Here is a 26,840-nt window from a genome sequence, read left to right as displayed (position 1 = left end):
CTTGGAGAGAATTTGCAAGTCAGAATATCTGCTGGTACCTCCCTCAGATAGCATGGAAGGGTGGGGATAACTGGAGAATTAGCTAAATCTTCCTCAGTTAAAAGTGGCACATTGCTTGATATTTGTGAGAGGAAGTGACCAAAGGTTCTGTATGTGGACCAAAGCCATAGCAATTTGCTTAGAAGTAGGGTTTTGCATTGAGTTCTGTGTCTCTGCCGGTACTCGAGGGGAGGAAGAAGAGGTAGAGGAAAAACTGACTTCACTGAGTGTAGTTGTACATATGTTTGTCCTGATAGGTTCTGTGTCCGAAGCCTGTCCATGTTCGACCCCCAATGCCACCACGCTATCCTGCTCCCTACGGTGAGAGGATGTCTCCAAACCAGCTCTGCAGTGTCCCGGTATGTCACTTTACAATCTAATGAAAATATTTTTTGATCACTGCCTAGTATATAGACATCTCCTAAATCTTACATGTTTTTTATAATCTCCATACTTGAATTTCTGGATCTTATAGTCCCCGGGTCAGAAGACATAGTTCATCACGTTCAGCTATTTCTTACCTCAACTCTTTTCTTATCTTAAAAATCTAAACTTGACGTGATCAGGTTTCTTGCTATTATAGTCCCTCATTCTACTTCTTTCTCTTTCACGTTACATGATCACAGTGCTTTCTAACTTCCAGCATTACTCTTTCATATTCCTTCAGTGGACAGCTCAGCTCTACAATTTGAGAGTTTTTCTATCTAAGTTAATTCTGTATTTCTATTGAGTTCCCCTGTTATTTACCTGTTTTCATGGTATAAATATAATTTTTTTTTTTTTTTTTAGAACTCTTCCCTACTGGGTCACCCTTTCCCTCCTAGTGTTCCTCCTGTTCTCAGCCCCCTCCAGAGAGCCCAGCTTCTTGGAGGAGCACAGGTAAGCCTAGGGTTAGCTCAGCCCTTAAAGAGCTTTCTCACTTTCCAAAGGTTCACTAGCTGATATCCCCCTTTTTTGCTGTTAATCAGTCACTGCCGCCTCTTATTGTTTCCTTTACTTTCTCAGACAAAGTTACTGATGGAAGCAGTATTCACTTTTCTGTGGATAAAAGTAAGGGGACTTGCTGATCAACTGAATCTGAGATCTTGTGCCTCTTGTAGCTACAGCCTGGACGGATGTCTCCCAGCCAGTTTGCACGGGTCCCTGGATTTGTTGGTAGTCCACTTGCTGCCATGAATCCCAAGTTGCTGCAAGGGCGAGTTGGGCAGATGCTTCCCCCAGCACCAGGCTTCCGTGCCTTCTTTAGTGCTCCAGCCCCTGCTACACCGCCTCCTCCTCAGCAGCACCCTCCTGGCCCAGGGCCTCACCTGCAAAACCTAAGGTACACAAAACAGATGCCTCCGTTTATCCATTGTCATCTAAGCCTCCTGATCATTGACGTTTAGTGCTGTAACATAGAAGTCTGTTGATATTTGCAAGTGATATATTTTGAGATGTTATTTGATCCTCAAGTTGCCAAACACAGAAATGTTTGACCGTCTCCAGGCTTTCTTATGAATCACGTTTCCCTCCAGTCACATGCTTCCTGTGTACATTTGCACATTACTAATCACCTTTTTTATTTCTCCTGAAGTTTCTTATGTCTCACTTATTTCACAAACACACACAGACTTACGTATGCACGAAGTGTTTGTCATTTAACAAGAATTATCATATACTAAGGAACAGAGAGGAAGTTCCCTTGCGGTCCAATGGTTGGGATTCGGTGCTTTCACTGCCATGACCTGGGTTCAATGCCTGGTTGGGGAACTAAGATTCTGCAAGCTGCACGGCTCAGCCAAAAAGAAAAAAAAAAAGGGAACAGAGATATAGATGTTGAGTTGTCAGCTAATCTCAGTGCTAGCTAGTTGCTTGCTTCCACTGTGGTTTTATAACAGGAGGGGTTTAAGTTCCTGCTTCAGTGAAATTGTGTTTTATTACATATCGTATTGTATCAGTTAGGATTCTCCAGAGCAGCAGAACCAGTAGGATATAGATAAATAAGTTAAGAAGAAATTTACTGAAAGGAATTGGCTTGCATGATTGTGGGGCTGGCAAGTCCAAAATTCATAGGGCAGGCCAGCAGTCTGGACATTTTGGTAGGAGTTGAGGTTGCAACCTTGAGTCTGAATTTATAGGGCAGGTGGGCAGGCTGGAAATTCAGTCAAGACTTCCGTGTTCTAGTCTTGAGGCAAAATTCCTTCCCTGGGAAACATGTTTTCCTTTCAATTGATTGGGCAAGCCCCCAACCACATTATCGAGGGTCATCTCTTTTTTTCTTAAGGTCAACTAATTGTAAATGTTAGTCGCATCTACAAAATACCTTCACAGCAACATCTAGTTGAGTGATTGTCCAAACAACTGGCCAGCTTAGCCAAGCTGACATATAAAATTAACTATCACACATATATGTTTCAGTGTCATTCCCAAATACTTGAAACTAAGTACACTAAATCTATTAGAGACTTCTCTTTAACAGGAGCAAAAAGAAAAAGAGTTAAACTGCTTTACTGCTGATTCATTCTAATTTTATGATTGTCCTCTTAGGAGTTGAGAATTGGCTTTTGTGGAAGACGCAAAAATACAGTGGCGTCTTCCTTCTGAAAGATCTTAGAATAGACTTTAGCATTCCCTTGGGTGAACCTGTATGAAGTTATCCTGTACTGACCACATTGTTAAAAACTTCAAGTCATCAGGATGACAGAATTGCACATCTTTTCCCTTTTTGTTTAGATCACAGGCCCCAATGTTTAGACCAGACACAACCCACCTTCATCCACAGCACCGTCGACTCTTGCATCAGAGACAGCAACAGAATAGGAAGTAAGTACTTATCCTACTCCTTTGTGGTTTCTTAATTTGGCTTTCATTTTTGACTGATTTAGTTTACTTTTTAAGTAAATGTAATCAGTATTGCACTTATTTTAACTGGTTAAGTCAGATCATATATGCTGTTATTTTATGTTTCCACTGCACAAATTCTTTTTTTTTTAATTTTTGAATTTTACTTATGTTTTATACAGCAGGTTCTTATTAACTATCTATTTTATACATATTAGTGTATACATGTCAATCCCAATCTCCCAATTCATCCCGCCACCACCACCCTTCCCCGCCACTTTCCCCCCTTGGTGTCCTTGTCCATATGTTTGTTCTCTATATCTGTGTGTCTGTTTCTGCCCTGCAAACCGGTTCATCTGTACCATTTTTCTAGGTTCCACATATATGCATTAACATACGATACTTGTTTTTCTCTTTCTGACTTACTTCACTCTGTATGACAGTCTCTAGATCCATCCACATCTCTACAAATGACCCAATTTCATTCCTTTTTATGGCTGAGTAATACTCCATTGTATATATGTACCACATCTTTATCCATTCATCTGTCGATGGGCATTTAGATTTCTTCCATGACCTGGCTATTGTAAATAGTGCTGCAGTGAATATTGGGGTGCATGTGTCTTTTTAAATTATGGTTTTCTCTGGGTATATGCCCAGTAGTGGGATTGCTGGATCATATGGTAATTCTATTTTTAGTTTTTTAAGGAACCTCCATACTGTTCTCCATAGTGGCTGTATCAATTTACATTCCCACCAACAGTGCAAGAGGGTTCCCTTTTCTCCACACTCTCTCCAGCATTTGTTGTTTGTAGATTTTCTGATGATGCTCTTTCTAACTGGTGTGAGGTGATACCTCATTGTAGTTTTGATTTGCATTTCCCTAATAATTAGTGATGTTGAGCAGCTTTTCACGTGCTTCTTGGCCATCTGTATGTCTTCTTTGGAGAAATGTCTATTTAGGTCTTCTGCCCATTTTTGGATTGGGTTGTTTTTTTTAATATTGAGCTGCATGAGCTGTTTATGTATTTTGGAGATTAATCCTTTGTCCACTGATTTGTTTGCAAATATTTTCTCCCATTCTGAGGGTTGTCTTTTTGTCTTGTTTGTAGTTTCCTTTGCTTTGCAAAAGCTTGTAAGTTTCATTAGGTCCCATTTGTGTATTTTTGTTTTTATTTCCATTAGGAGGTGGATCAGAAAAGATCTTGCTGTGATTCATGTCAAAGAGTGTTCTTCCTACATTTTCCTCTATGAGTTTTATAGTGTCCAGTCTTACATTTAGGTGTCTAATCCATTTTGAGTTTATTTTTGTGTATGGTGTTAGGGAGTGTTCTAATTTCATTCTTTTACATGTAGCTGTCCAGTTTTCCAAGCACCACTTACTGAAGGGACTGTCTTGTCCATTGTCATAGATTAGTGTGTGGGTTTATCTCTGGGATTTCTATCCTGTTCCATTGATCTATGTGTCTGTTTTTGTGCCAGTACCATATTGTCTTGACTACTGTAGCTTTGTAGTATGAAGTCAGGGAGCCTGATTCCTCCAGCTCCATTTTTCTTTCTCAAGATTGATTTGGCTATTCAGGGTCTTTTGTGTTTACGTACAAATTGTGAAATTTTTTGTTCTAGTTTTGTGAAAAATGCCATTGGTAATTTGATAGGGATTGCATTGAATCTGTAGATTGCTTTGGGTAATATAGTCATTTTCATGATATTGCTTCTTCCAATCCAAGAACATGGTATATCTCTCCATCTGTTTGTGTCATCTTTGATTTCTTTCATCAGTGTCTTACAGTTTTCTGAGTACAGGTCTTTTACCTCCTTAGGTAGGTTTATTCCTAGGCATTTTATTCTTTTTGTGGGATGGTAAATGGGATTGTTTCCTTAATTTCTCTCTCTGATCTTTCATTGTTAGTGTGTAGGAATGCAGGAGGTTTCTGTGCATTAATTTTGTATCCTGCAACCTTACCAAATTCATTGATTAGTTCTAGTAGTTTTCTGGTAGGGTCTTTAGGATTTTCTACGTATAGTATCATGTCATTGGCACCAGGGACAGTTTTACTTTTTCTTTTCCAATTTCCTTTTATTTCTTTTTCTTCCCTGATTGCTGTGGCTGGGACTTCCAATACTGTGATGAATAATAGTGGCGAGAGTGGACATCCTTGTCTTGTTCCTGATCTTAGAGGAAATGCTTTCAGATTTTCACCATTGAGAATGATGTTTGCTGTGGGTTTGTCATATATGGCTTTTATTATGTTGGGGTAGGTTCCTTTTGTGCCCACTTTCTGGAGACTTTTTATCATAAATGAGTGTTGAATTTTGTCAAACGCTTTTTCTGCATCTATTGAGATGAGCATATGGTTTTTATTCTTTAATTTGTTAATATGGTATATCACATTGATTGTTTTCCATACATTGAAGAATCCTGCATCCCTGGGATAAATCCCACTTGATCATGGTGTATGATCCTTTTAATGTGTTGTTGGATTCTGTTTGCTAGTATTTTGTTGAGGATTTTTGCATCTATATTCATGAGTGATATTGGTCTGTAATTTTCTTTTTTTTTAGTATCTTTGGTTTCAGTATCAGGGTGATGGTGGCCTCATAGAATGAGTTTGGGAGTGTTCCTTCCTCTGCAGTTTTTGGGAAGAGTTTGAGAAGGATGCGTATTAGCTATTCTCTAAATGTTTGATAGAATTCACCTGTGAAGCCATCCGGTCCTGGATTTTTGTTTGTTGGAATTTTTTTTTTTTTTGTGGTATGCGGACCTCTCACTGTTGTGGCCTCTCCCGTTGCGGAGCACAGGCTCCGGACGCGCAGGCTCAGTGGCCATGGCTCACGGGCCCAGCTGCTCCACGGCATGTGGGATCTTCCCAGACCGGGGCACAAACCCGTGTCCCCTGCATTGGCAGGCGGACTCTCAACCACTGCGCCACCAGGGAAGCCCTGTTGCAAGATTTTTAAACACAGTTTCAATTTCATTACTTGTGATTGGTGTGTTCATATTTTCTATTTCTTCCTCGTTCAGTCTTGGAAGGTGATACCTTTCTAAGGATTTGTCCATTTCTTCCAGGTTGTCCATAGAGTTGCTTGTAGTAGTCTCTTATGATGCTTTATATTTCTGCAGTGTCTGCTGTAACTTCTCCTTTTTCATTTCTAATTTTATTGATTTGAGTCCTCTCCCTCTTTTGCTTGATGAGTCTGGCTAAAAGTTTGTCAATTTTGTTTATCTTCTCAAAGAACCAGCTTTTAGTTTCTATTGATCTTTGGTACTGTTTTCTTTGTTTCTATTTCATTTATTTCTGCTGTGATCTTTATGATTTCTTTCCTTCTGCTAACTTTGGGTTTTGTTTGTTCTTCTTTCTCTAGTTCCTTTAGGTGTAAGGTTAGATTGTTTATTTGAGATTTTTCTTGTTTCTTGAGGTAGGCTTATTGTATTGCTGTAAGCTTCCCTCTTAGAACTGCTTTTCCTGGCATCCCATAGGTTTTGGATTGTCGTGTTTTCGCTGTAATTTGTCTCTAGGTATTTTTTTATTTCCTCTTTGATTTCTTTAGTGATCTCTTGGTTATTTAGTAATGTATTGTTTAGCCTCCATAAGTTTGTGTTTTTTTTCCTTGTAATTTATTTCTAATATCATAGGGTTGTGGTCGTAAAAGATGTTTGATATGATTTCAGTTTTCTTAAATTTACTGAGGCTTGAGTTGTGACCCAAGATGTGATCTATCCTGGATATTGTTCCATGTGCATTGAGAAGAAAGTGTAATCTGCCGTTTTTGGATGGATTGTCCCATAAATATCAATTAAATCTATCTGGTTTGTTGTGTCATTTAAAGCTTGTGTTTCCTTATTAATTTTCTGTCTGGATGGCCTGTCCATTGGTGTAATTGAGGTGTTAAAGTCCCCCAATATTATTGTGTTACTGTCAGTTTCCTCTTTTATAGCTGTTAGCATTTGCCTTATGTATTGAGGTGCTCCTATGTTGGGTGCATATATATTTATAATTGATACATCTTCTTCTTGGATTGATCCCTTGATCAGTATGTAGTGTCCTTTTCTTTTGTAACATTCTTTATTTTAAAGTCTATTTTATCTGACATGAGTATTGCTACTCCATCTTTCTTTTTTTTTTTTTTTTTTTTTTTTTTTGCGGTATGCGGGCCTCTCACTGTTGTGGCCTCTCCCGTTGCGGAGCACAGGCTCCGGACGCGCAGGCCCAGCGGCCATGGCTCACGGGCCCAGCCGCTCCGCGGCACGTGGGATCCTCCCAGACCGGGGCACGAACCCGTGTCCCCTGCATCGGCAGGCGGACTCTCAACCACTGCGCCACCAGGGAAGCCCCTCCATCTTTCTTTTGATTTCCATTTGCATGGAATATCTTTTTTCCATCCCCTCACTTTCAGTCTGTATGTGTCCCTAGGTCTGAAGTGGGTCTCTTGTAGACAGCATATATATGGGTCTTGTTTTTGTATCCATTCAGCGAGCCTGTGTCTTTTGGTTGGAGCATGTAATCCATTCACGTTTAAGGTAATTATTGATATGTATGTTCCTGTTACCATTTTCTTAATTGTTATGGGTTTGTTTTTGTAGGTCCTTTTCTTCTCTTGTGTTTCCCACTTAGAGAAATTCCTTTAGCATTTGTTGTAGAGCTGGTTTGGTGATGTTGAATTCTTTTAGCTTTTCCTTGTCTGTAAAGCTTTTGATTTCTCCATTGAATCTGAATGAGATCCTTGCCGGGTAGAGTAATCTTGGTTGTAGGTTCTTCTCTTTCATCACTTGAAATATATCGGGCCACTCTCTTCTGGCTTGTAGAGTATCTGCTGAGAAATCAGCTGTTAACCTTATGGATGTTCCCTTGTATGTTATTTGTCATTTTTCCCTTGTTGCTTTCAATAATTTTTCTTTAATTTTTGTCAATTTGATTACTATGTGTCTTGGCATGTTCCTCCTTGAGTTTATCCTGCCTGGGACTCTGTGCTTCCTGGACTTGGGTTGGTTGGCTGTTTCCTTTCCCATGTTAGGGACGTGTTTTTTGTTTGTTTTGTTTTTTTGTTTTGTTTTGTTTGCGGTGCGTGGGCCTCTGACTGCTGTGGCCTCTCCTGTTGCGGAGCAACAGGCTCCGGACACGCAGGCTCAGCGGCCATGGCTCACGGGCCCAGCTGCTCCACGGCATGTGGGATCTTCCCGGACCGGGGCACGAATCCGTGTCCCCTGCATCGGCAGGCAGACTCTCAACCACTGCGCCACCAGGGAAGCCCTAGGGACGTTTTTGACTATAATCTCTTCAAATAATCTCTTCATCTCGGATCCTTTCTCTCTCTCTTCTTCTGGAACCCCTAATGCAATTGTTGGTGCATTTAATGTTGTCCTAGAGGTCTCTTAGGCTGTCTTCATTTCTTTTCATTCTTTTTTCTTTATTCTGTTCTACAGCAGTGAATTCTACCATTCTGGGTTCCAGGTCACTTATCCTTTCTTCTGCCTCAGTTATTCTGTTATTGATTCCTTCCGTTGTATTTTTCATTTCGGTTATTGTATTGTTCATCTCTGTTTGTTTGTTCTTTAATGCTTCTAGGTCTGTGTTAAACATTTCTTGCATCTTCTCAATCTTTGCCTCCATTCTTTTTCCGAGGTCCAGGATCATCTTCACTATCATTATTCTGAATTCTTTTTCTGGAAGGTTGCCTATGTCCACTTCATTTAGTTGTTTTTCTGGGGTTTTATCTTGTTCCTTCATCTGGTACCACGTCCTCTGCCTTTTCATTTTGTCTATCTTTCTGTGAATGTGGTTTTCCTTCCACAGGCTGCAGAATTGTAGTTCTTCTTGCTTCTGCTGTCTGCCCTCTGGTGGATGAGGCTATCTAAGAGGCTTAAGCTTCCTGATGGGACGGACTGGTGGTGGGTAGAGGTGGCTGTTGTTCTGGTGGGCAGAGCTCAGTAAAACTTTAATCCACTTGTCTGCTGATGGGTGGGGCTGGGTTCCCTCCCTGTTGGTTGTTTGGCTTGAGGTGACCCAGCACTGGAGCCTACCCACTCTTTGGTGGGACTAATGGTGGACTCTGGGAGGGCTCACGCCAAGGAGTACCTCCCAGAACTTCTGCTGCCAGTGTCCTTGTCCCCACGGTGAGCCACAGCCACCCCCAGCCTCTGCAGGAGACCCTCCAACACTAGCAGGTACGTCTGGTTCAGTCTCCCGTGGCATCACTGCTCCTTCCCCTGGGTCCTGCTGCGCACACTCCTTTGTGTGTGCCCTCCAAGAGTGGAGTCTCTGTTACCCCCAGTCCTGTCAAAGTCCTGCAGTCAAATCCCACTAGCCTTCAAAGTCTGATTCTCTGGGAATTGCCCCTGCCGTTGCCAGACCCCCAGGTTGGGAAGCCTGACGTGGGGCTCAGAACCTTCACTCCAGTGGGTGGACTTCTGTGATATAAGTGTTCTCCAGTTTGTGAGTCACCCACCCAGCAGTTATGGGATTTGATTTTACTGTGATTGCGCCCCTCCTACCGTCTCATTGCGGCGTCTCCTTTGTCTTTGGATGTGGGGTGTCTTTTTTGGTGAGTTCCAGTGTCTTCCTGTCGATGATTGTTCAGCAGTTAGTTGTGATTCTGGTGCTCTCACAGGAGGGAATGTCCTCCATCCATTTCCACCTTCCAAAAACTGGAGCCCTGAACTTTAAATTATGTTATTAGATTTAATACCTGCCTGCATACCAGTGCACAAGCTTTAAATGACAAGAGCTTATCAGTTTGTTTCCAAGTTACTATAATTGTGAAATACAATTTAGATCTGGGGGGTGCGGAATCAACGTTTTATATTCACTGCTTACCAAGTTCTTACCATACTTTTAACTACCTTTTGTTGACCATCTCATCTCAGACATAATCTTGAATATAGTCTCTAGCATTACATTTGAGTCTTACGTAAAGCCAACAGTCACTCTTTATCTTTGCCTCTGTTTAATCCTCATCCAAATATATATTTATATATGTGACCTCAGCTGTGTACCAGGCACTGTAGTCAGTTTTGGGGTTTGAAAGAAGAACAAGACATACCAAACCCTTGCCTTCATGGAGCTTACATTCTATCACCATTCTTATATATAAAATAAGAGAATTAAACATAATTTTGAGGGGTTTTTTCAACCTTTCATTTTATGGTTCTTTGTGTATAATTTATTTTTTCTTTCAAAAAAATTCCAGAATATTTTTTTCAGGGGGAAAAAAACCAATATGGACTCTTAAGACACAAAAAGTACAAACCATAAAGGAAAAGATTAATACATTAGACTGTTAAAATATGAAACTTCTTGTGCCTGCAGTTAACATTATGGTATTATGTACTTCAGAATTTAAGAGTGTAGATCTCATGTTAAGTGTTCTTACCACCACCAAAAAAAGAGAAAGAAAGGGACACAAGGAGTAGGTGTTGGATATGTCCATTACTTTGTTTATGGTGATGATAACACAAATGTTTGCATATGTCCCAACTTACCAATTTGTACACATTAAATATGTGCAGTTCTTTGTATATCAGTTATCACTTAATAAAGCAGTTTAAAAGTATTTTAATAAAATTTCAAAAATATATTAAACTTCTGTGTAACAAAAGGCATCAAACACAAACATGTAATTTTCAATAGAGGAAACCTACATGGCTCATAAAAGTGAAAAGATTTTTCAGATTCACTTGTAATCAGAAGAATGCAAATTAGATAACCATTTTATATCATCAGGCAAAACGTGAAGTGTCTCAGCTGTCATTGTTGGCAGGAATGGCACGCACAGCCTTTTGAGAGAGAATTTGGCGATAAATAATAAGGTTGATAATGTGGATACACTGCATCCTAGCAGCTCTGCTTTTCAGTAGATGCCTGTGTATGTTATCACCAGCATGGATAAATATGAAAGGCATAATGTTGAACAAGAAACAAGGAGTGGAACTGTATGTCTAGCACCAGTTATGTAAAGTGGAATAACACTGTGTAATATTTAAAGGTAGATGCACAAGTAATAAAAGTATAAAAACATTTCATGGAGGTTGCATGACAAAGTCAGGATAGTGGTTCCTATAGGAAGGAAGGGAAGGTGGAAACCATGATCTGGAGGGTATAGGTGGGCCTTCAACTGTAAATGTCACACTGTATTACTTTAATATTACTTTTTAAAAGTCTGAAGCAAATTTGACCAAATAATTTTTTTTTCATAAAGTCTAGATGGTGAGTAAATGGATTTTTTTAAAATAGTATTTGCTGGGCGTTTCTATATGTTTGAAGTATGTCATGATTTTCATCAAGTTTTTTTAAAAGTATATAGACTTGGGGTCAAATTGGCATGTGTTCAAAATCTCTCACTCTGCTGCCTGGTATCCTGCTTGAGGCTAGCTACTTGATCTCTTTTGGCCTCGGCTTGTTGTCTTAAGTGGAGAAAATAAATCTACCTTATTACCTCATGGGGTTATTGTGGGGCTTATACAAAAGTCCATAGGTGAAAGTGCTTAGCTTATGGTAAGGCACTTGGATCTTAGTTTTATCTCCTTAATTATGTATTGCACAGCTCTTTCCTTTCAAATTCTGTTAAGATTCGATTCTTTTTCACTCTTTTAACAGAAGCAAAGGGGAACTTACTTTTCAATTGGCCTGGTTTACTCTAGTGCTGTTACAAGGCATAATTCATGCATCCACGTGGAGTGAATGTGGCATGTATTTCTTTTTCAGTCAGCATCGGAATCTCAATGGTGCAGGAGATAGAGGAAGTCACCGGAGCAGTCATCAGGATCATCTCCGAAAGGATCCATATGCCAATCTCATGTTGCAGCGAGAAAAAGATTGGGTCTCTAAAATCCAGATGGTGCAGCTGCAAAGCACTGATCCCTACCTGGATGATTTTTATTACCAGGTAAGTACTCTGTGCTAGTTTTGAGGATAATAGTTTAGTCCCTTACCCTGGTGAAGGTACTCATTTAAATATTGGTAGAATTAAATATTGATAGAATTTTCTTTTGAGGTAGTCTTCAAGTGGATAAGAATTGACTAAGCAAATTCTGTCCTCTTTTCAAGCTGAAGAACCTGTCCCACTATTCACTCAAAGGTTTGCATATATGCCTTTTATTTCTTACCTACGGAGGCTCTCAGACCAATATTTTCAAATCTTTTCGGCATCAATAATCTGGTTCTTTCAATGAAGAATATTGGCAGTCTAACTTTAAAGATATTTCCATTGATGATTATTTTGAAGGCTGGGATTTTTTGATAAAGTAAATTCATAGCAGTCTAACAAAAATTAAAGATCAATATATTTATAGAGTACAAGTAGTGTTGCTACCGCTAGTATAAGTATTATTTCATGATAAAGAGAGACCATATTCTGGGCTTGTTGCAACTGAAATCATCTTCTCATGTGGTAGAATTATTTTGAAAAACTGGAGAAACTGTCAGCTGCTGAAGAAGTGCAAGGTGATGGCCCAAAAAAGGAGCGCACCAAGCTCATTACCCCTCAGGTGGCCAAACTGGAGCACGCCTATAAGCCAGGTGAGGTCCTTATCCCCACAGCCATAATGGAGAGGTGTGGTGCTGCTGATAGGATAGAATAAAAATAACTGTAAAGATGACTGGATAGAGATGTTTGAAACTGATGTGTAAAGTATCATTGTCCTTGACAAATGCACAGGTCAGCCTTATTCAAGCATGGAGTGAATGGTTTGACAGATGGCCTTTTAGATCCTTTTCTACTTGAGATTCCATGACTTTTTAAAACCTGTTATAATTTCTAGTATCCATAAAATAGATAAGGGGGAAATACTTCAGATTTTTATTTATTATTACAACCAAAAAAATGGGAAAGGATAGATGTTGATAAGAGATTGCTTTAGATAATACATAGATTTTTGTAGTAAATTGTTAGGCTCTGTGTAAAGAATAGAGAATATAAAGATCTTTGAAAGCTGTCTGCCTGCATTTCTGAGTTTTTATTTGTTGGAAATTTTTTGTCCCTGCAGTGCAGTTTGAGGGCTCTTTGGGAAAGCTTACTGTCTCTAGTGTGAATAATCCCCGAAAAATGATTGATGCTGTTGTGACATCTCGGAGTGAGGATGATGTAAGTGTCTGTAGAATTGTGTGTTTAAAAAAGTCTGCGTCATCACCACTTCTTTGGGGGTCAGTGGATTGGAATCCTAAGGCAGCCAGGCGGGACCGGGGTGGCAGGAGCCTTTGAACTAGGTCAGTCTGGCTGCAGGCAGCATCAGCTATTGACTCCAGTTTTTAAAATTATGATTTTCTCTGTGTTTTAAGATTTTCCTATGATATCTTCATCTTCCACTGCATTGTGCAATTACCTTTTGCCTGTCTGTGAATTCAGTTTATGTGTGGGTTGATTCAGTCAACTCTATGACCTTTGTCCACATTAGTTTTGTTTTAGAGTATTGACTTTCAAAGAGTCAATATTCTCAAAGTATTGTTACAAATGGAATTACCTGTGTGCCAGTAAATTATTTTTAACATGGGTAAAGAGTTCACATTGAGTAGTCTTGTCTTTTTTTAGGAGACAAAAGAAAAACAGGTTCGGGACAAAAGACGAAAAACCCTTGTCATAATTGAGAAGGTAAGTTTTAGAATTTGTTACTGTAGTTAGTTTCAAATAAGGAACTATTAAATGTATGTGTGCTCAACAATGGAAAGTAAACAATCAGTTAGTGTTCCATGATTTTAATTAATGGATATATTTGTGTAAAGTGCCTATTGTGTACAGGGCACACTAGAAAGGAATGTGGTATGCCTCACCTATGGCCTCATGAAAAGAACACTGCAATTAGAAGTCGTGGGTTTTTTGTCCAGGCTTGTTCAGTTAACAACTGTGAATGTTTTGGGGCAGGTCATCTTCCTAAGAAAATGAGAATAAAAATTACACTGTTCTGCCTATGAATTAATTCAGGTCTATTCAGTCAGCTCACATATACTTATTGGACATTCCCTGGGTGCTGGGCACTGTCCTGGGTTCTAAGGACAATCAGGTGATATATAAGCAGTTAGTGTTAAAGCATAAATACATATTGCAAGGCATAGAGCATAGGGATTAGGAGCACAGACCCTGGAAACAGTCTACAAATCATGTCTTTTCCATTTCTCAGAGCTGTGACTTGAGGCAAGTTATTTAACCTTTCTATGCTGTCCTCAGTTTCTTTATCTTTAAAAATGAAAACTATAAGAGTCTGTTTCTCGCTGGGCTGTGGTGAGTTAGTATTCAGTAAATGAGTACTTGCAGAGTGTTTAGAGCAGTATGCCTGGCACCCAGTAGTAAAATTAGCTGTGACCGTTTTTATTAATATAAGGCATTACTTGGAGCAGTGGTACACATTGTTTATCTTACGGTGCTGTTGCCGCTGCTGGAGAATTTGGAAAGTGTGTAATCATTTCACTGTCTGCCTTCTGGATTAGAGGTCAAGGAGGTACAGGGAATGATGTTCAAAGAATTTTTTAAGTTATTCCACTATGCTTTTCTGGGTTTAAAAGAGCACTTTTTCCCTCTCAATCTTATTACAATGCACTCTCACTCTTTTGTCTTTATCTGGTATTCCTAAACTGTGAAGTTGTTTATCTAATACTCTGAGCTTGCTGAGGCCTGCTTTGTCTCTCACTTAGACCTATAGCTTACTCCTTGATGTGGAGGATTATGAAAGGCGTTACCTCCTAAGTCTGGAAGAAGAGCGACCTGCCCTGATGGATGAAAGAAAGCACAAAATCTGTAGCATGTATGACAACTTAAGGGGGAAATTGCCTGGACAGGAGAGGTAAGAGTAGTGTACTTCGGTAAAAACATAGACTAGCTAGACTCCTTCCTCTGCTACATTGAACTTTATACGTTCTACCCTTTGGATATCCTTCCTTACCATCTCAGTAAGCTCAAAGTCTTTCCTTTTGGCCTCAAATGCCACTTCATATAAAATATTTCATAATTCTTTCCAGCCAGGAAAAAAATCTGTTTATCCTGAATTCATTTTTTCAGCAAGTACCTATTCAGGTATCTGCTAGGAACTGTGCTGGGCACTGGAGATACAGTGGGGAGCATTATTTAGCTTGTGTTGTCGAGCTTACAGATTGCATCTGGTTTATGCTTACTAATGTTCAACCTTGTGATCTTTATGTATTTTCTTTCCTACTAGGAGGGAAAGTATTAACTCTTACACTTCCTTGGGATTCCCATACAATACTTATTTGCTATGGAAACCAGTTGGTTTTCCAGTGGAGACTAAGCTCCTTAATATAACTTCTCTATATCTCTCTCATCTCTCTCCCACCCAGTATCTGGAACAGAATCTTGCTAATGGTAAATGTTCTATAAATCACAATATTTATTTGATGAATGCAAGAGGACTGTGTCTCCTAATCACTCCCTTTCTCTTTGCCCATTCAAGAGAATTGATGATTCTTCTAAGCCAGGACATACGCAAAACAGAACTTCAAAACAGGACCTTCTTTTCGGCACACCTTTTCTGGAGTCGGGCTGACAGGGAACTGGTTGAATAAGTTTGGGTTTATCCATAGATTTGAGTGTTATGCAGCCATTAAAATGTATGTAGTTAAAGTATTATTTATTGCCGTAGAAAAGTGTTTACAAGAAGTTGTTGAGTGAAAAAAGTCAAGTAACAAAGCCATATAAATTATATGGACCCTTTCTTTTAAATGAAAGATAAAAATATACAATAGACAGCAAAAATATCTTCAAAATGATAACACTAATAAATTATCTCTGAGATTATGAATATTTTATTCCTTTTTTCTTATATATATTTTCAGATTTTGCTGTTTTACCCATGTCATTTGTGTAGTTACTTAAAAGTTAATAAAGGAAATTAAGGCAAATAGTTTGATCAATTCTTTAACATAACAATTTTTGAAATGATGATTTTCAGTATTTATGAAATGAAGAATTACTTTTTTTTTTTTTTATTATTCTTTGAGACTATACCAAAACTCCACAGTAGCTTCTTTATTTATTTAGTTTTGGCTGCATTTGGGTCTTCGTTGCTGCGTGTGGGCTTTCTCTAGTTGCGGCGAGCAGGGCTACTCTTTGTTGCGGTGCGCGGGCTTCTCATTGCGGTGGCTTCTCTTGTTGCAGAGCATGGGCTCTAGGCGTGCGGGCTTCAGTAGTTGTGGCGCACGGGCTCAGGTACTCCGTGGCATGTGGGATCTTCCCGGAGCAGGGCTCGAGCCCATGTCCCCTGCATTGTCAGGCGGATTCTTAGCCACTGCGCCATCAGGGAAGCCCCGAAGAATTACTTTTTATTATTTGGTTGAGAGTTGGAGAAGTAATTCTATTTTGTAGTACAGATAATTGTAGAGTGAAAATAAATGCAGTGTATTCACTCAGTAACATGTAAGAGGAAAAAAGGGATTTTTTTACATTATTCTTGCTGCCCTAAGTTAGCATTCTTCTTTCCCTGCAGGCCCAATGATGACCACTTTGTACAGATCATGTGCATCAGAAAAGGGAAGAGAATGGTTGCCCGTATTCTTCCTTTCCTCTCCACAGAGCAAGCAGCTGACATTCTCATGACAACAGCCAGGAACCTCCCTTTCCTTATCAAGAAGGATGCACAAGATGAGGTGATCCACCATGTGTGGGACATCTTTCCTTTGGGTCTTCATAGTTGAAAAGATTTCTAGAATCCAGATTTCTTTTTGTCCCCTTTTCCCTTTTGTATTCTTTTGTCTTTGGCAGAGTGATATGATTATTTAAGGCAAAAACTTTACTCCAGGCCTGTATTTTTAATGTCACTTTTTATCCAACAGACCATGTTCCTAAACAGGAGGAAAGCAGTAATTCTGTCTTACTTGAAGTAGTTGTAAAAGCTGTGGTCTGTATCAGAATCGCTTAGGAAGCAGATAATTCAGCCCTACGCCAATCTTGCTGAATCAGAATTTACAGAGACGATCAGGGCTTCTGGGTTTATAACAACATCCCCAGCTGAATCTGATGCTCACTAAATTTGCAACTTACGATCATGCTTACTTTGTCAGATATAAAGTATCATTCATTGGGCTGTTATTAGTAGCTAACATTGACCTGTAGACTTAGTTGAATAGTGTCCCACAGGAATTGGGCCAGTGCTTTTAAGTAATTTTATCTAACCTAAGCTGGGCTGGAATTTGAAACATGATTAGCAAGTTTATAAGTTAACTCTTGGTAAGAATTGCTCTCTGCTTATGCGTGTCGTAATACTTGAAAGATTAGCACAATTTAAAATAGTCTTAGAATTTCAAAACAAGGAATTGATAAGGTTAGCACAAAGGGCTAGTATTACTCAATGTGAGATTCAGAATAATAGAATTTATGAGCGTGAACCTGAAAGATGTGAAAATTATTCCTTCTGAAATGATAATAGAATTGAAAGAATTTCTTCATTCAGCAAATATTTATTGAATACTTCTATGTACCAGGCACATTTAGGTCCTAGAAATATAGCACCTAGTTCTAGGTGCTGAGAGTTAGGAATCCAAAGATGCCTGCTTTGGTAGAGCTTATCTGCTAGTGAGGAAAACTTGGTTAAGTGTAGAGGCTAAGTTTTTACTTGTATGCGTTAAAGAGTAATAGACCACATCTCTAAACACCATTTTTTTGAAGTAATAGCGTGTTCCAGGTCCTGAGGCATAAAATGTACAAGATAATTCTGGAATATCTTGTATCAGAAAGCATGGAAGCTAAAAGATTACTAGGGTCCTGTGTAAAAGATGCACAGACCAATTTGAAGGGGTCTCCTTTTGGTCAAAATGGGATAATTTGCATCAGAAAGAAAAATTATAGGAGTGGATTGAAGTAAATCAAATATATTTAATTTAATGAGTTCATAATGGTATGAAAAAAATATACTAATCACCTTCAGAGATTGCTAGGCTATCAACTCATTATTCTGAAAAGTGGTAAATAAAGGAAAAGAAGCATTTATCCTGCCGCATTACAACCAAATGTCATGGTGACCAGAGAGTGATAATAGAAAAGTTCTTCTTTATAGAAGGTATATCAGCTAATAAATTCAAAAGAAATGATAAAATTAGAAAATTGCAGTTTTACAGCTCCTAATGGAAAAGCAATCAATCTAGGCAGCAACCATTCCTGGTGCTACAAAAGCATTAGGTAAAAGGTGGATGGGGACCTTTATGGTGGTTGGAGCAGGCAGGCGACACCTGAACCCACTGATGACTGTTTTTGGTTTTATTTATGTATGTATGTATTTATTTATGGCTGCGTTGGTTCTTTATTGCTGCGCGCGGGATTTCTCTAGTTGCAGCGAGTGGGGGCTACTCTTCATTGCGGTGCACGGGCTTCCCATCACAGTGGCTTCTCTTGTTGTGAAGCACGGGCTCTAGGCACGGGGGCTTCAGGAGTTGTGGCACGTGGGCTCAGTAGTTGTGGCTCGCGGGCGCTAGAGCACACGCTCAGTAGTTGTGGCGCACGGGCTTAGCTGCTCCGCCTCATGTGGGATCTTCCTGGACCAGGACTCGAACCCGTGTCCCCTGCATTGGCAGGTGGATTCTCAGCCACTGTGCCAGCAGGGAAGTCCCCCAGTGTTGACTGTTAACACCACTAAGGGGGACAACCGGACACTATGTGCATCTTGATGTGATGCGGTAGAAAACACACAGCTCTCTCCATGAAGTTTTCTTGCCATGCACCACCCTGACCCCTCCATTGAACTTGAATTGAATCGAACCTCTAATTATCAGTTTTTATGGGAAAAAACAGAGGATGGTGAAACCTGTTTAGTGACACCACAGGGGTGCAATTAGCCAGATCCAAACTATGGGACAAATGACCCAGTTTCTTCAAATAAATGGCATGAGAAAAGGAGATGGACAGTGACAAAGGAGCTATTAACAGATTTTAAAAGCCTTACCAGCCGAATGCAATGTGTGGATTTATTTGAATCAAGATTAAAATAAATCAGCTACTGGGACTTCCCTGATGGTCCAGCGGTTAAGACTCCACTCTCCCAATGCAGGGGGCCTGGGTTCGATCTCTGGTCAGGGAACTAGGTCCCACATGCTGCAACTAAGAGTTTAACCATCCCGCATGCTGTAACTAAGACCCAGCGCAAGCAAATAGATAAATATTTAAAAAATAAAAATAATAATTCACATTGCTGGTCCTAGACTGAATGTCCATCAAGCTAGGATGGGCATGTACCATATTGGCCAGAGCATTGAGGAAAGCCTTTGCTGTGTTGGACTATATTAACTGATGGCATTTAAAAAAAAAAAAAAAAAAAGGATAAATCAGCTGTTAAAAGACATTTTTGAGACAGTTGGACAGACTGAATTTGGAATAAATATTGGATGATAATTAAGGAATTAAACTTTGTTAGGTGTGCTAATATTGTGAGAGATTTTGTTAGCGATGCCAATTGAAGTATTTATGGATGGAATGGTCTTATATGGGAAGCACATAGATTTAATAAGGTTGGCAACCTGTTGTTGATTGAATTGTTGTTGAAGTTAGGTTATGGGTGTGTGGACTTCGCGATACTGGTCTTTGTACTTTTGTGTATGTTTAAGAATGGTTTCATTTTTAAAGCTCTGTTTATTTAGAGTAGTAGATCATGAAAAGGAGTTTTCTGCATCCTTGGATGCTGTTTAAAGTAGAACCAGCCATCACTTTTTATGCCATGGGCATTGAGTGCTGGAAGGACCCTCAATTTCCTTTCAAGTGTCATAACCTAGTTATACCAGTAGCTCTGTATTTTAACTTCCCAGTCCGGGCCTTAAGGCAAAACGGAATGAGTGGACCAGCAGGCTGGAATCCAGCAGCCTTGGAGTCTGGTTCTAGCTCCTAGCTTTGTAACCGAACACTGAGTTTCTGATCACTTAGCTTCTCTAATAATCTATAAAAATTGATTAATCATTTCCTCATTCAGCTTTTATAAAAAGATAAAACAAGGTACAGTTAACTCTGAAAATACTTCTCGATAACTCTGTAGCACTGAGAATTTTACCTGTGTTAGAGTCCGTCTCACAATATATTAAAGTTGCCAGTTTACTCATGGCTTCTCCTCTATGCCTTAGACCCCTGAGGGTCTGTCCTGTTTACTATTTGTTTTTACCTCACATGCCTGGAACACATCTAAATGTGTAAAAGCATCTAAATATTTGTGGAGGGAATACTGATGTTTTATCGTGAATCTGGCTATGTATTTGAGAAGGTATGTTTACAACCTTGGTAAACACAAGTAATGCTGTTTCCTTTACAAGTTGAGTTGAAAAAGTTCTCAGTAGCTACCATAGAATCCGCTGTTAAAATGCTGGTAGCATCTGCTAGGCTTGTCAGCCCTTTTTGGTTAAATCTTGCCTCGGGAAGTTGAATATACAACTGAGCATCCTTCCATCCCTGCCCACTGATGGGGTGTGACTGAAGTAACAGTTGCCGAGATGTAATGCCTTTTTTTTTTTTTTTTGGTAGGTGCTGCCATGCTTATTGAGTCCCTTCTCTCTTCTCCTCTATCATCTTCCATCAGTGACTGTCACCAGCCTTCTGCAACAGCTAATGAACCTACCTCAGAGTGCAGCTGCACCAGCACCCTCCAGTCCTCACCTCACTGCTGTGCTCCAGAACAAGGTGGCCTTGCCCTTTTATGTCCCTGAACTTTGAGAGGCATTTAAATTTGAGTTATGAGTAAAAATAATGACCGCTGTGGCAATTGTAAAAAAAAAAAAAAAAGGCTTCCTTCGGCCTTTTACATTAAGCTTATAGTGATAAAAACTAGAAATAACAGTGATTTCAACAAAATAGAACGTTCTGTATCTCATGTGGAATAAATCTGGTATGGTGACTGCATGGTGTCAGGGGTACAGGCTCCTTCAGTTTCCCTTCTTTGCCATCCTTAGCAGTGGCTGCCATGCTTGTGACCTCTGATGGTCCACGATGGTTGTGGAATTTAAGGTTCCACTTTGCACCAGGAAGAGAGGTGTGTTTAGAAGGCCAAGAGGTGTGGAGTAGCTGTCTGTCCTCCGTATTTGGACCTTTTCCAGGAGCTCTAACCACCAACTTCTACTTAATCTCAATGGCCAGATCTTAGTCACATGCCATGCCTAAACTGCAGGGAAGGCTGGAGAACGTCTTTTAGTTCACGCCATTGTCACCACAAATAAAATCAGATCTAATAGGAGAAGGAAAGCATACAGTATTAGGTAGATAATTAACGGTCTCTGTCATAAGAGACTATTTCATATTTCATCTATATCAGGTTAAAGACCCAGAGACTCCTAGGGGAAGCAGGATACAGAAGAAGAACATGAGCTTTGAGACAGAGCAGGTTTCCACTCCTTCTCTGCCACATCCTAGCTCTGTGACCCTGAACACATTATTTCACTTTGCTGAGCCACACTTTCCTGATCTGTAATGTGGAGGTGATGAGGTCAGTGTCAGAGTTGTCCTGTTTCTTAGATGAGAAAGCAGCCGTGAACGGTTCAGTATAATGCCTGGTACACAGTGAGCACTCACTACGGGCCGTCTGTTACAGCAGAGGGAAAAGTAGACCCAAGGCCTCTTTCTTCTTATACCTGAAAACCTGCCAAGCATGGCTCGGCAGGGCTGTGAGTACCTCAGAGGCTGAGAGGGTGATGGTGCCTCAGGGGACATAAGACAGGGGTTCTGGGGTAATCAGTTGTGTGCCTTCCATGTTATTTGGTCTCTTAGCTTTAATTTTGATAAAGACAGTAGAAAAGCATGAAGTCAGACAAGGTTATGTAACCCGTTGTTTTTCTGACAATGACATGAAGGGAGCTTTTTTGGAAAGGCAAGGTTATCCTGTACGAGGTGAACTCAGAAAGGAGGGGATGGAATCCCAAAATATCCCCAGCTTCTCTTTATGGTCCATTATAGCTGTGATTCATACGTTTAACCTAGGACTTGAACATCCTCTCTAAGCCTTTATATTTCCAGATATGTGTGTCCTTTTTTAAGGAAATTTTCTCTTCATTCCCTGATCATCCCAGTTACCTTTCTTTGTATGTTTTCTCACAGGTCTTAACACCATTTTTCTTAATTCAAATTCTATTTAATGTTTTTTATTCTATGAACTTTAATTTTCTGTATCAAAGTTTGTCTTCATTTAACTCTCCTTTTTAATCCATTTCTGTTCTAGTGAACAGGAGAAAAGCTAAATCCCACATTGCCCGTGGCAAGGAGAAATTGTCTTGTCCTGTCAGGGTGGGGTGGGGTGTAGCGGACTGCTGGACACTGGGGCTTCCTGTTTCCTTTGAGGGAGCTTGTTGCTGCTGTACCAGGAGAAGGCCACAGCCTCTCGGCTCGGCCCGATTCCACAGAGCAGCACAGCAGTGGGGTTCTTTTGATCCAGCACCGTTGCCCGTCTAGCGCGGCGGTCCGCGCAGCAGCGGTCCAGGAGGACTGGGTGCAGCGCCGCGTGACGCCCTCTCTCCTCTCGCAGTTCGGCCTGTCACTGCTTCTCGTCGTGCTGAGCCGGGGGGAAGACCTGCAGGGCTCAGACCCCACTTCAGAATCAACACAGAGCAACCAGTGGTCAGTCTAGACTGTGTTTCTTCTCTTATTTTAAGTTCTTTTAGGTAATCTTTTCATTCCTTTTTTATATTGTTATTTTTGATTTTCCCTTTCAGGACGGAGGTGATGTTCGTGGCAACCCGAGAACTTCTGCGGATTCCCCAGGCAGCCCTGGCCAAGCCAGTCTCTATACCCACAAATCTAGTATCCCTGTTTTCTCGTTACGTTGACCGACAGAAACTGAACTTGCTGGAGACAAAACTGCAGTAAGTTGGAAACAGGAGAGTTCCACATCTCACTGAAGTTGGCACTTTAGAAGTTATGTTGAGGCTGGGGGGGGGGCATAAAACTGCATTTGGTGGAAGAGATTAAAGATTTCTGTCAAACACACGAGTATCTGCGAGATATAAAAGACTGTATTGGATGCACCAGAACCCTCATCGTTAAATAAATGCGAAGGGTACAGATACCGTGGGTGTTTTGTTATGAGAGTTCATACAAGGATGTGACTCTGATACAAATGACTGACTTCTGTTTTAACTCATTTATACAGGTTTCCTTTCTCTCTTTCTTTGTACCGTAGGCTAGTTCAGGGGATACGATAAAAGATCTCCACATGTGTCCTGTACCTCCTTTTGGCTGCCACCTGCACTGCTGCCACCACCAATGGAGTGTTGTTTTTAATGAGGGAGGGAAGGTAGCTTATTCCCCAGAGCGTCTTGTGGGACCGATTCCTGTTCACAGGGGTTGGCTCTGAATGCCAGGTATTTCCCCACTGGTCTGTGAAATTTGGCTGGGTGATACTTCTGCTGGTTTCTTCTTACCTTCTGTGTTACAATTCTGCATGTCCTACTTTTACCCAATTCTTCTCAATTTTGCATTTTCTTTGCCCTAGAAACACAAATATAATCTCTCCCTTTATCCCACCACCACTACTCCAGTTCAGAGTAGATTGTAGCTTGCCAAAGGATTCCTTCCCTAATCCTCCTGAAGTCTTTTTTCATTGCCCCATATTAATATGACTGTAGGAGAGCCAATTAAGTAGAAGTCTATATATATGCGCGCACACACCCCCCTATACACACACTTATGTGGTCTCCAAAGGATGCTTAAAGAATGAGTTTTAGATTGAGAAATATTTAGGTGACACAACCCTTCTTTAACCACAAACCAGTTGATGTATTTTTAATCTGATTCTCGTCCCTCTTGTAATGAATTTGGTGGGTTCTACTTGTTTTCATATAAATATAGGGTATGGAGCACGTTTAATAAAACCAGAACTCTTAATTGGCTGCTGCCCAGCTCTAGGCTGAGAAGTTCTTTATCTCCTCCCCACTTGTATTTCCTTTGGTTCTGTCCACCTCAGTGAAAACAGCACACGGTTAAGCCTTTTTCCTGCTACAACTGCAGTGTACTTGAGCCTGTCCCCTCGAGTGCATGGAAGATTGCCCAAGATGACCCTAACCTAGAGCCCGCTTCCACCGTGTAGCTTTTGCACACTCAGTCTGTCTTCCTGAGACTACTTCAGTAAGCCATGCTCTCACTTCTCTCTTTTCTGTTTTTATTTGGTGCCATGGGGAGAAACCTCCACACCTAACCATGGAAGCTAAGTCCGGCCTGTGCTGCTCTTCAGTTTCCTCCACACTGTGGGCAGGGCTGCCGTCCTCGCTGCTTCATCTCACCTAGGTCCCATTCCCAGGCAGCCAGGGGCCTGGGTCTGAATGCGAGCAGGGACAAGCCTGCTGTGACCCTAGTCACTTATCCCTCCCCCATTCAGCAGTCAACCAGGATAAGGGGTTTTGATCCCTGGTGATGATAGCCCTTAAGAAAATTCAATCTGAATTAATTTCACATGACTGTCCTGATGCACATTTTGCTGTTCTAGCCTTTTCGAATGTAGTGGGGGACAGGTTATGATATTTAATGAGATTGAACATTTTGCACATAAATGTACAACAGTAAGGTCCTCAGTTATATCCAGCTCTCCTTGTTCTCCACCTCCATTTCTTCCCATCCAGTGGCCCTAGGTTCCACCAGCTGTTCCCCATGACATTCCCTAGCTTGCCCTCTGCCATTATTTTCCACTAGGCGCCTTTCCTACCTTCCCTTCACAACCGATCAAGTGAAGGCTCGATTATTATTTCTTCTTTTCTGTGCTTTATCTTTTTTGTTTGGTTTTAATTAATAAAAATTAAAGTTTCTAAATTTACATTTTTATAGGGTATTGTAAATAAAAATAAATTGTATACTTGAAAAAAATATGTGCCTCCATTTCTGTTTATTACTTATGAACATGCTTTGTAATGTGTTTCTAGCATATTTAGATAGACCTCTTGGTGTTGTGGATTGGTAAGGATATTATTACCTAATTTTTTATCTTTTTTATTTTGTCATACGGGAGACAACACATGAAGATCTTAGGTTTACATGATAACTTTCCTTTAAAAACCTAGCGTGCTTTCAGGGCTTCCCTGGTGGCGCAGTGGTTGAGAGTCCGCCTGCCAGTGCAGGGGACATGGGTTCGAGCCCTGGTCTGGGAAGATCCCACATGCCGTGGAGCAGCTAAGCCCATGCACCACAACTACTGAGCCTGTGCTCTACAGCCCAGGGGCCACAACTGCTGAGCCGACGTGCTGCAACTACTGAAGTCCGTGCACCCTAGAGCCCGTGTTCCACAACAAGGGAAGCCACTGCAGCAAGAATCCCATGCACAGCAACGAAGACCCAATGCAGCCAAAAATAAATAAATAAATATATTAAAAAAACAAAAAGCCTTTTAAAAAAAACCTAGGCTGCTTTCGACCATTGTCATTTGCCCGCAACTTTTTCTTTTATATAGATTTATTTGTTTGTTTGTTTGTTTTTGGCTGCGTTGGGTCTTCATTGCTGTGCGCAGGCTTTTCTCTAATTGTGGTGAGCAGAGGCTACTCTTCATTGCAGTGCGCGGGCTTCTCATTGTGGTGGCTTCTCTTTGTTGTGGAGCATGGGCTCTAGGCACACGGGCTTCAGTAGTTGTGGCTCGCTGGCTCTAGAGCACAGGCTCTGCAATTGCAGCACACAGGCTTAGTTGCTCCATGGCACGTGGGATCTTCCTGGACCAGGGCTCGAACCCGTGTCCCCTGCATTGGCAGGTAGAACCTAGCCACTGTGCCACCAGGGAAGTCTCTCCTCTCCAACTTTTTACTACAAAGCAGAATTATAAATTTCAATAGATGGACTGCAGTTCATCTTCATCTCTAGACATATGAGACTTTTTAAAAAAATTTTTTGGCTGCGTTGGGTCTTCGTTGCTGTGTGCAGGCTTTCTCTAGTTGCAGCGAGCGGGGGCTACTCTTCGTTGCGGTGGCTTCTCTTGTTGCTGAGCACGGGCTCTAGGCTCACAGGCTTCAGGAATTGTGGCTCACGGGCTCTAGAGCGCAGGCTCAGTAGTTGTGGTGCGTGGGCTTAGTTGCTCCGCGGCACGTGGGATCTTCCTGGACCAGGGATCAAACCCATATCCCCTGCATTGGCAGGTGGATTCTTAACCACTGTGCCACCAGGGAGGTCCCGGCATATGAGACTTTTTAAAGAAACTTCACGTAGCCCAGTTTGGCCTTAAGCTGCCCTCATGGTTAGTATTTCCTTAGCTCTCATTCATATCTCCTCAAAAGAGGTGGAAAAAAGTTGGTCATTCTTTATAGTAAATTCATGTTAATTATTTCAAACTTATCACAGCATTATTCATAATAGAAAATTTGAAATAGCCTAAGTGCCCAAGATCACAATAATGGCTAAGTAAATGATAATCTGTGTCATGGACAATTGGAATATTTAACCACGGAAAGTGTTTATGATCTAGTATGGGGGAAAAGCAGAAAGTATATATGCTTTGAATCCAATTTTTTTTTTAAGAAAATGTATATTTGATGAGAAAAAAATTGGGAGGATATGCCCCTGCAGTTACCCCCGAAGGTGTCCATCTGTAGATGGCGGGATTATGGGGAACTTTCTTTTGCTTTCAGTATTTTCCAAGTCTTCTATAGAGAAAATGCATTGCTTATATTCTTAGAGGAAATATTGTCTTTGAAGAGCTTAGTTACATGGGAAAATACTTAATATAATGTTAAGTATAAATAGTTTTTATATATGTATATGACTTAATCTGTGTGGGGAAAAAAATGGGAAAGGAATGCAATCAAGGGTGATCAGAGAGCAGTGGATGCCTTTAAGGGGAAGGGTTGTGGAGGATTTTGTGTGTAGTTGATTGTTCCTGCTTTTCCATTGTCCAAATTGTCTTCAATGAGCATGTACTGCTGTTACAACCAAAAGGGGGTTATTCTCTAAAAACAGCTAAAATTAGTAAACCCTCAACTTTCTGGTGAGAAAATAAGTTCTAGTGGGACAAAAATGTCTGACCTAGTTGTACTTGATTTCAGAGCCAGTGCATTTGACTTTGTAGCAGATGAATGCGCTGGAAAAAAAATATGTGAAAGCAAGGCAATTATCCTGAG

The 26,840-nt window shown here is 40.6% G+C and overlaps 1 protein-coding gene across 1 annotated transcript in view; it reads left to right on the top strand.

Annotated features, from left to right (window-relative positions):
- The window catches only part of PATL1 (PAT1 homolog 1, processing body mRNA decay factor), a 35,836-nt gene extending 12,194 nt beyond the window's left edge, over window positions 1–23,642 (top strand). Inside the window, exons 6-19 of the mRNA XM_032639015.1 lie at window positions 297–398; window positions 829–918; window positions 1,140–1,360; window positions 2,752–2,841; window positions 11,562–11,742; window positions 12,251–12,374; window positions 12,842–12,939; window positions 13,384–13,443; window positions 14,481–14,629; window positions 16,286–16,445; window positions 20,293–20,448; window positions 22,280–22,371; window positions 22,467–22,616; window positions 22,934–23,642. Coding sequence (XP_032494906.1) covers window positions 297–398; window positions 829–918; window positions 1,140–1,360; window positions 2,752–2,841; window positions 11,562–11,742; window positions 12,251–12,374; window positions 12,842–12,939; window positions 13,384–13,443; window positions 14,481–14,629; window positions 16,286–16,445; window positions 20,293–20,448; window positions 22,280–22,371; window positions 22,467–22,616; window positions 22,934–22,955 — 1,695 coding nt within the window. The 3' untranslated portion in view covers window positions 22,956–23,642. The remainder of the gene's footprint in view (window positions 1–296; window positions 399–828; window positions 919–1,139; window positions 1,361–2,751; window positions 2,842–11,561; window positions 11,743–12,250; window positions 12,375–12,841; window positions 12,940–13,383; window positions 13,444–14,480; window positions 14,630–16,285; window positions 16,446–20,292; window positions 20,449–22,279; window positions 22,372–22,466; window positions 22,617–22,933) is intronic.
- Window positions 23,643–26,840: the final 3,198 nt, after the last annotated feature.

This window comes from Phocoena sinus, chromosome 8, assembly GCF_008692025.1.
Source record: "Phocoena sinus isolate mPhoSin1 chromosome 8, mPhoSin1.pri, whole genome shotgun sequence".
Classification (NCBI taxonomy): domain Eukaryota; kingdom Metazoa; phylum Chordata; class Mammalia; order Artiodactyla; family Phocoenidae; genus Phocoena; species Phocoena sinus.
The sequence above is the reverse complement of the archived record's forward strand: the minus strand, read 5'-3'. Positions and strand labels throughout refer to the sequence as shown.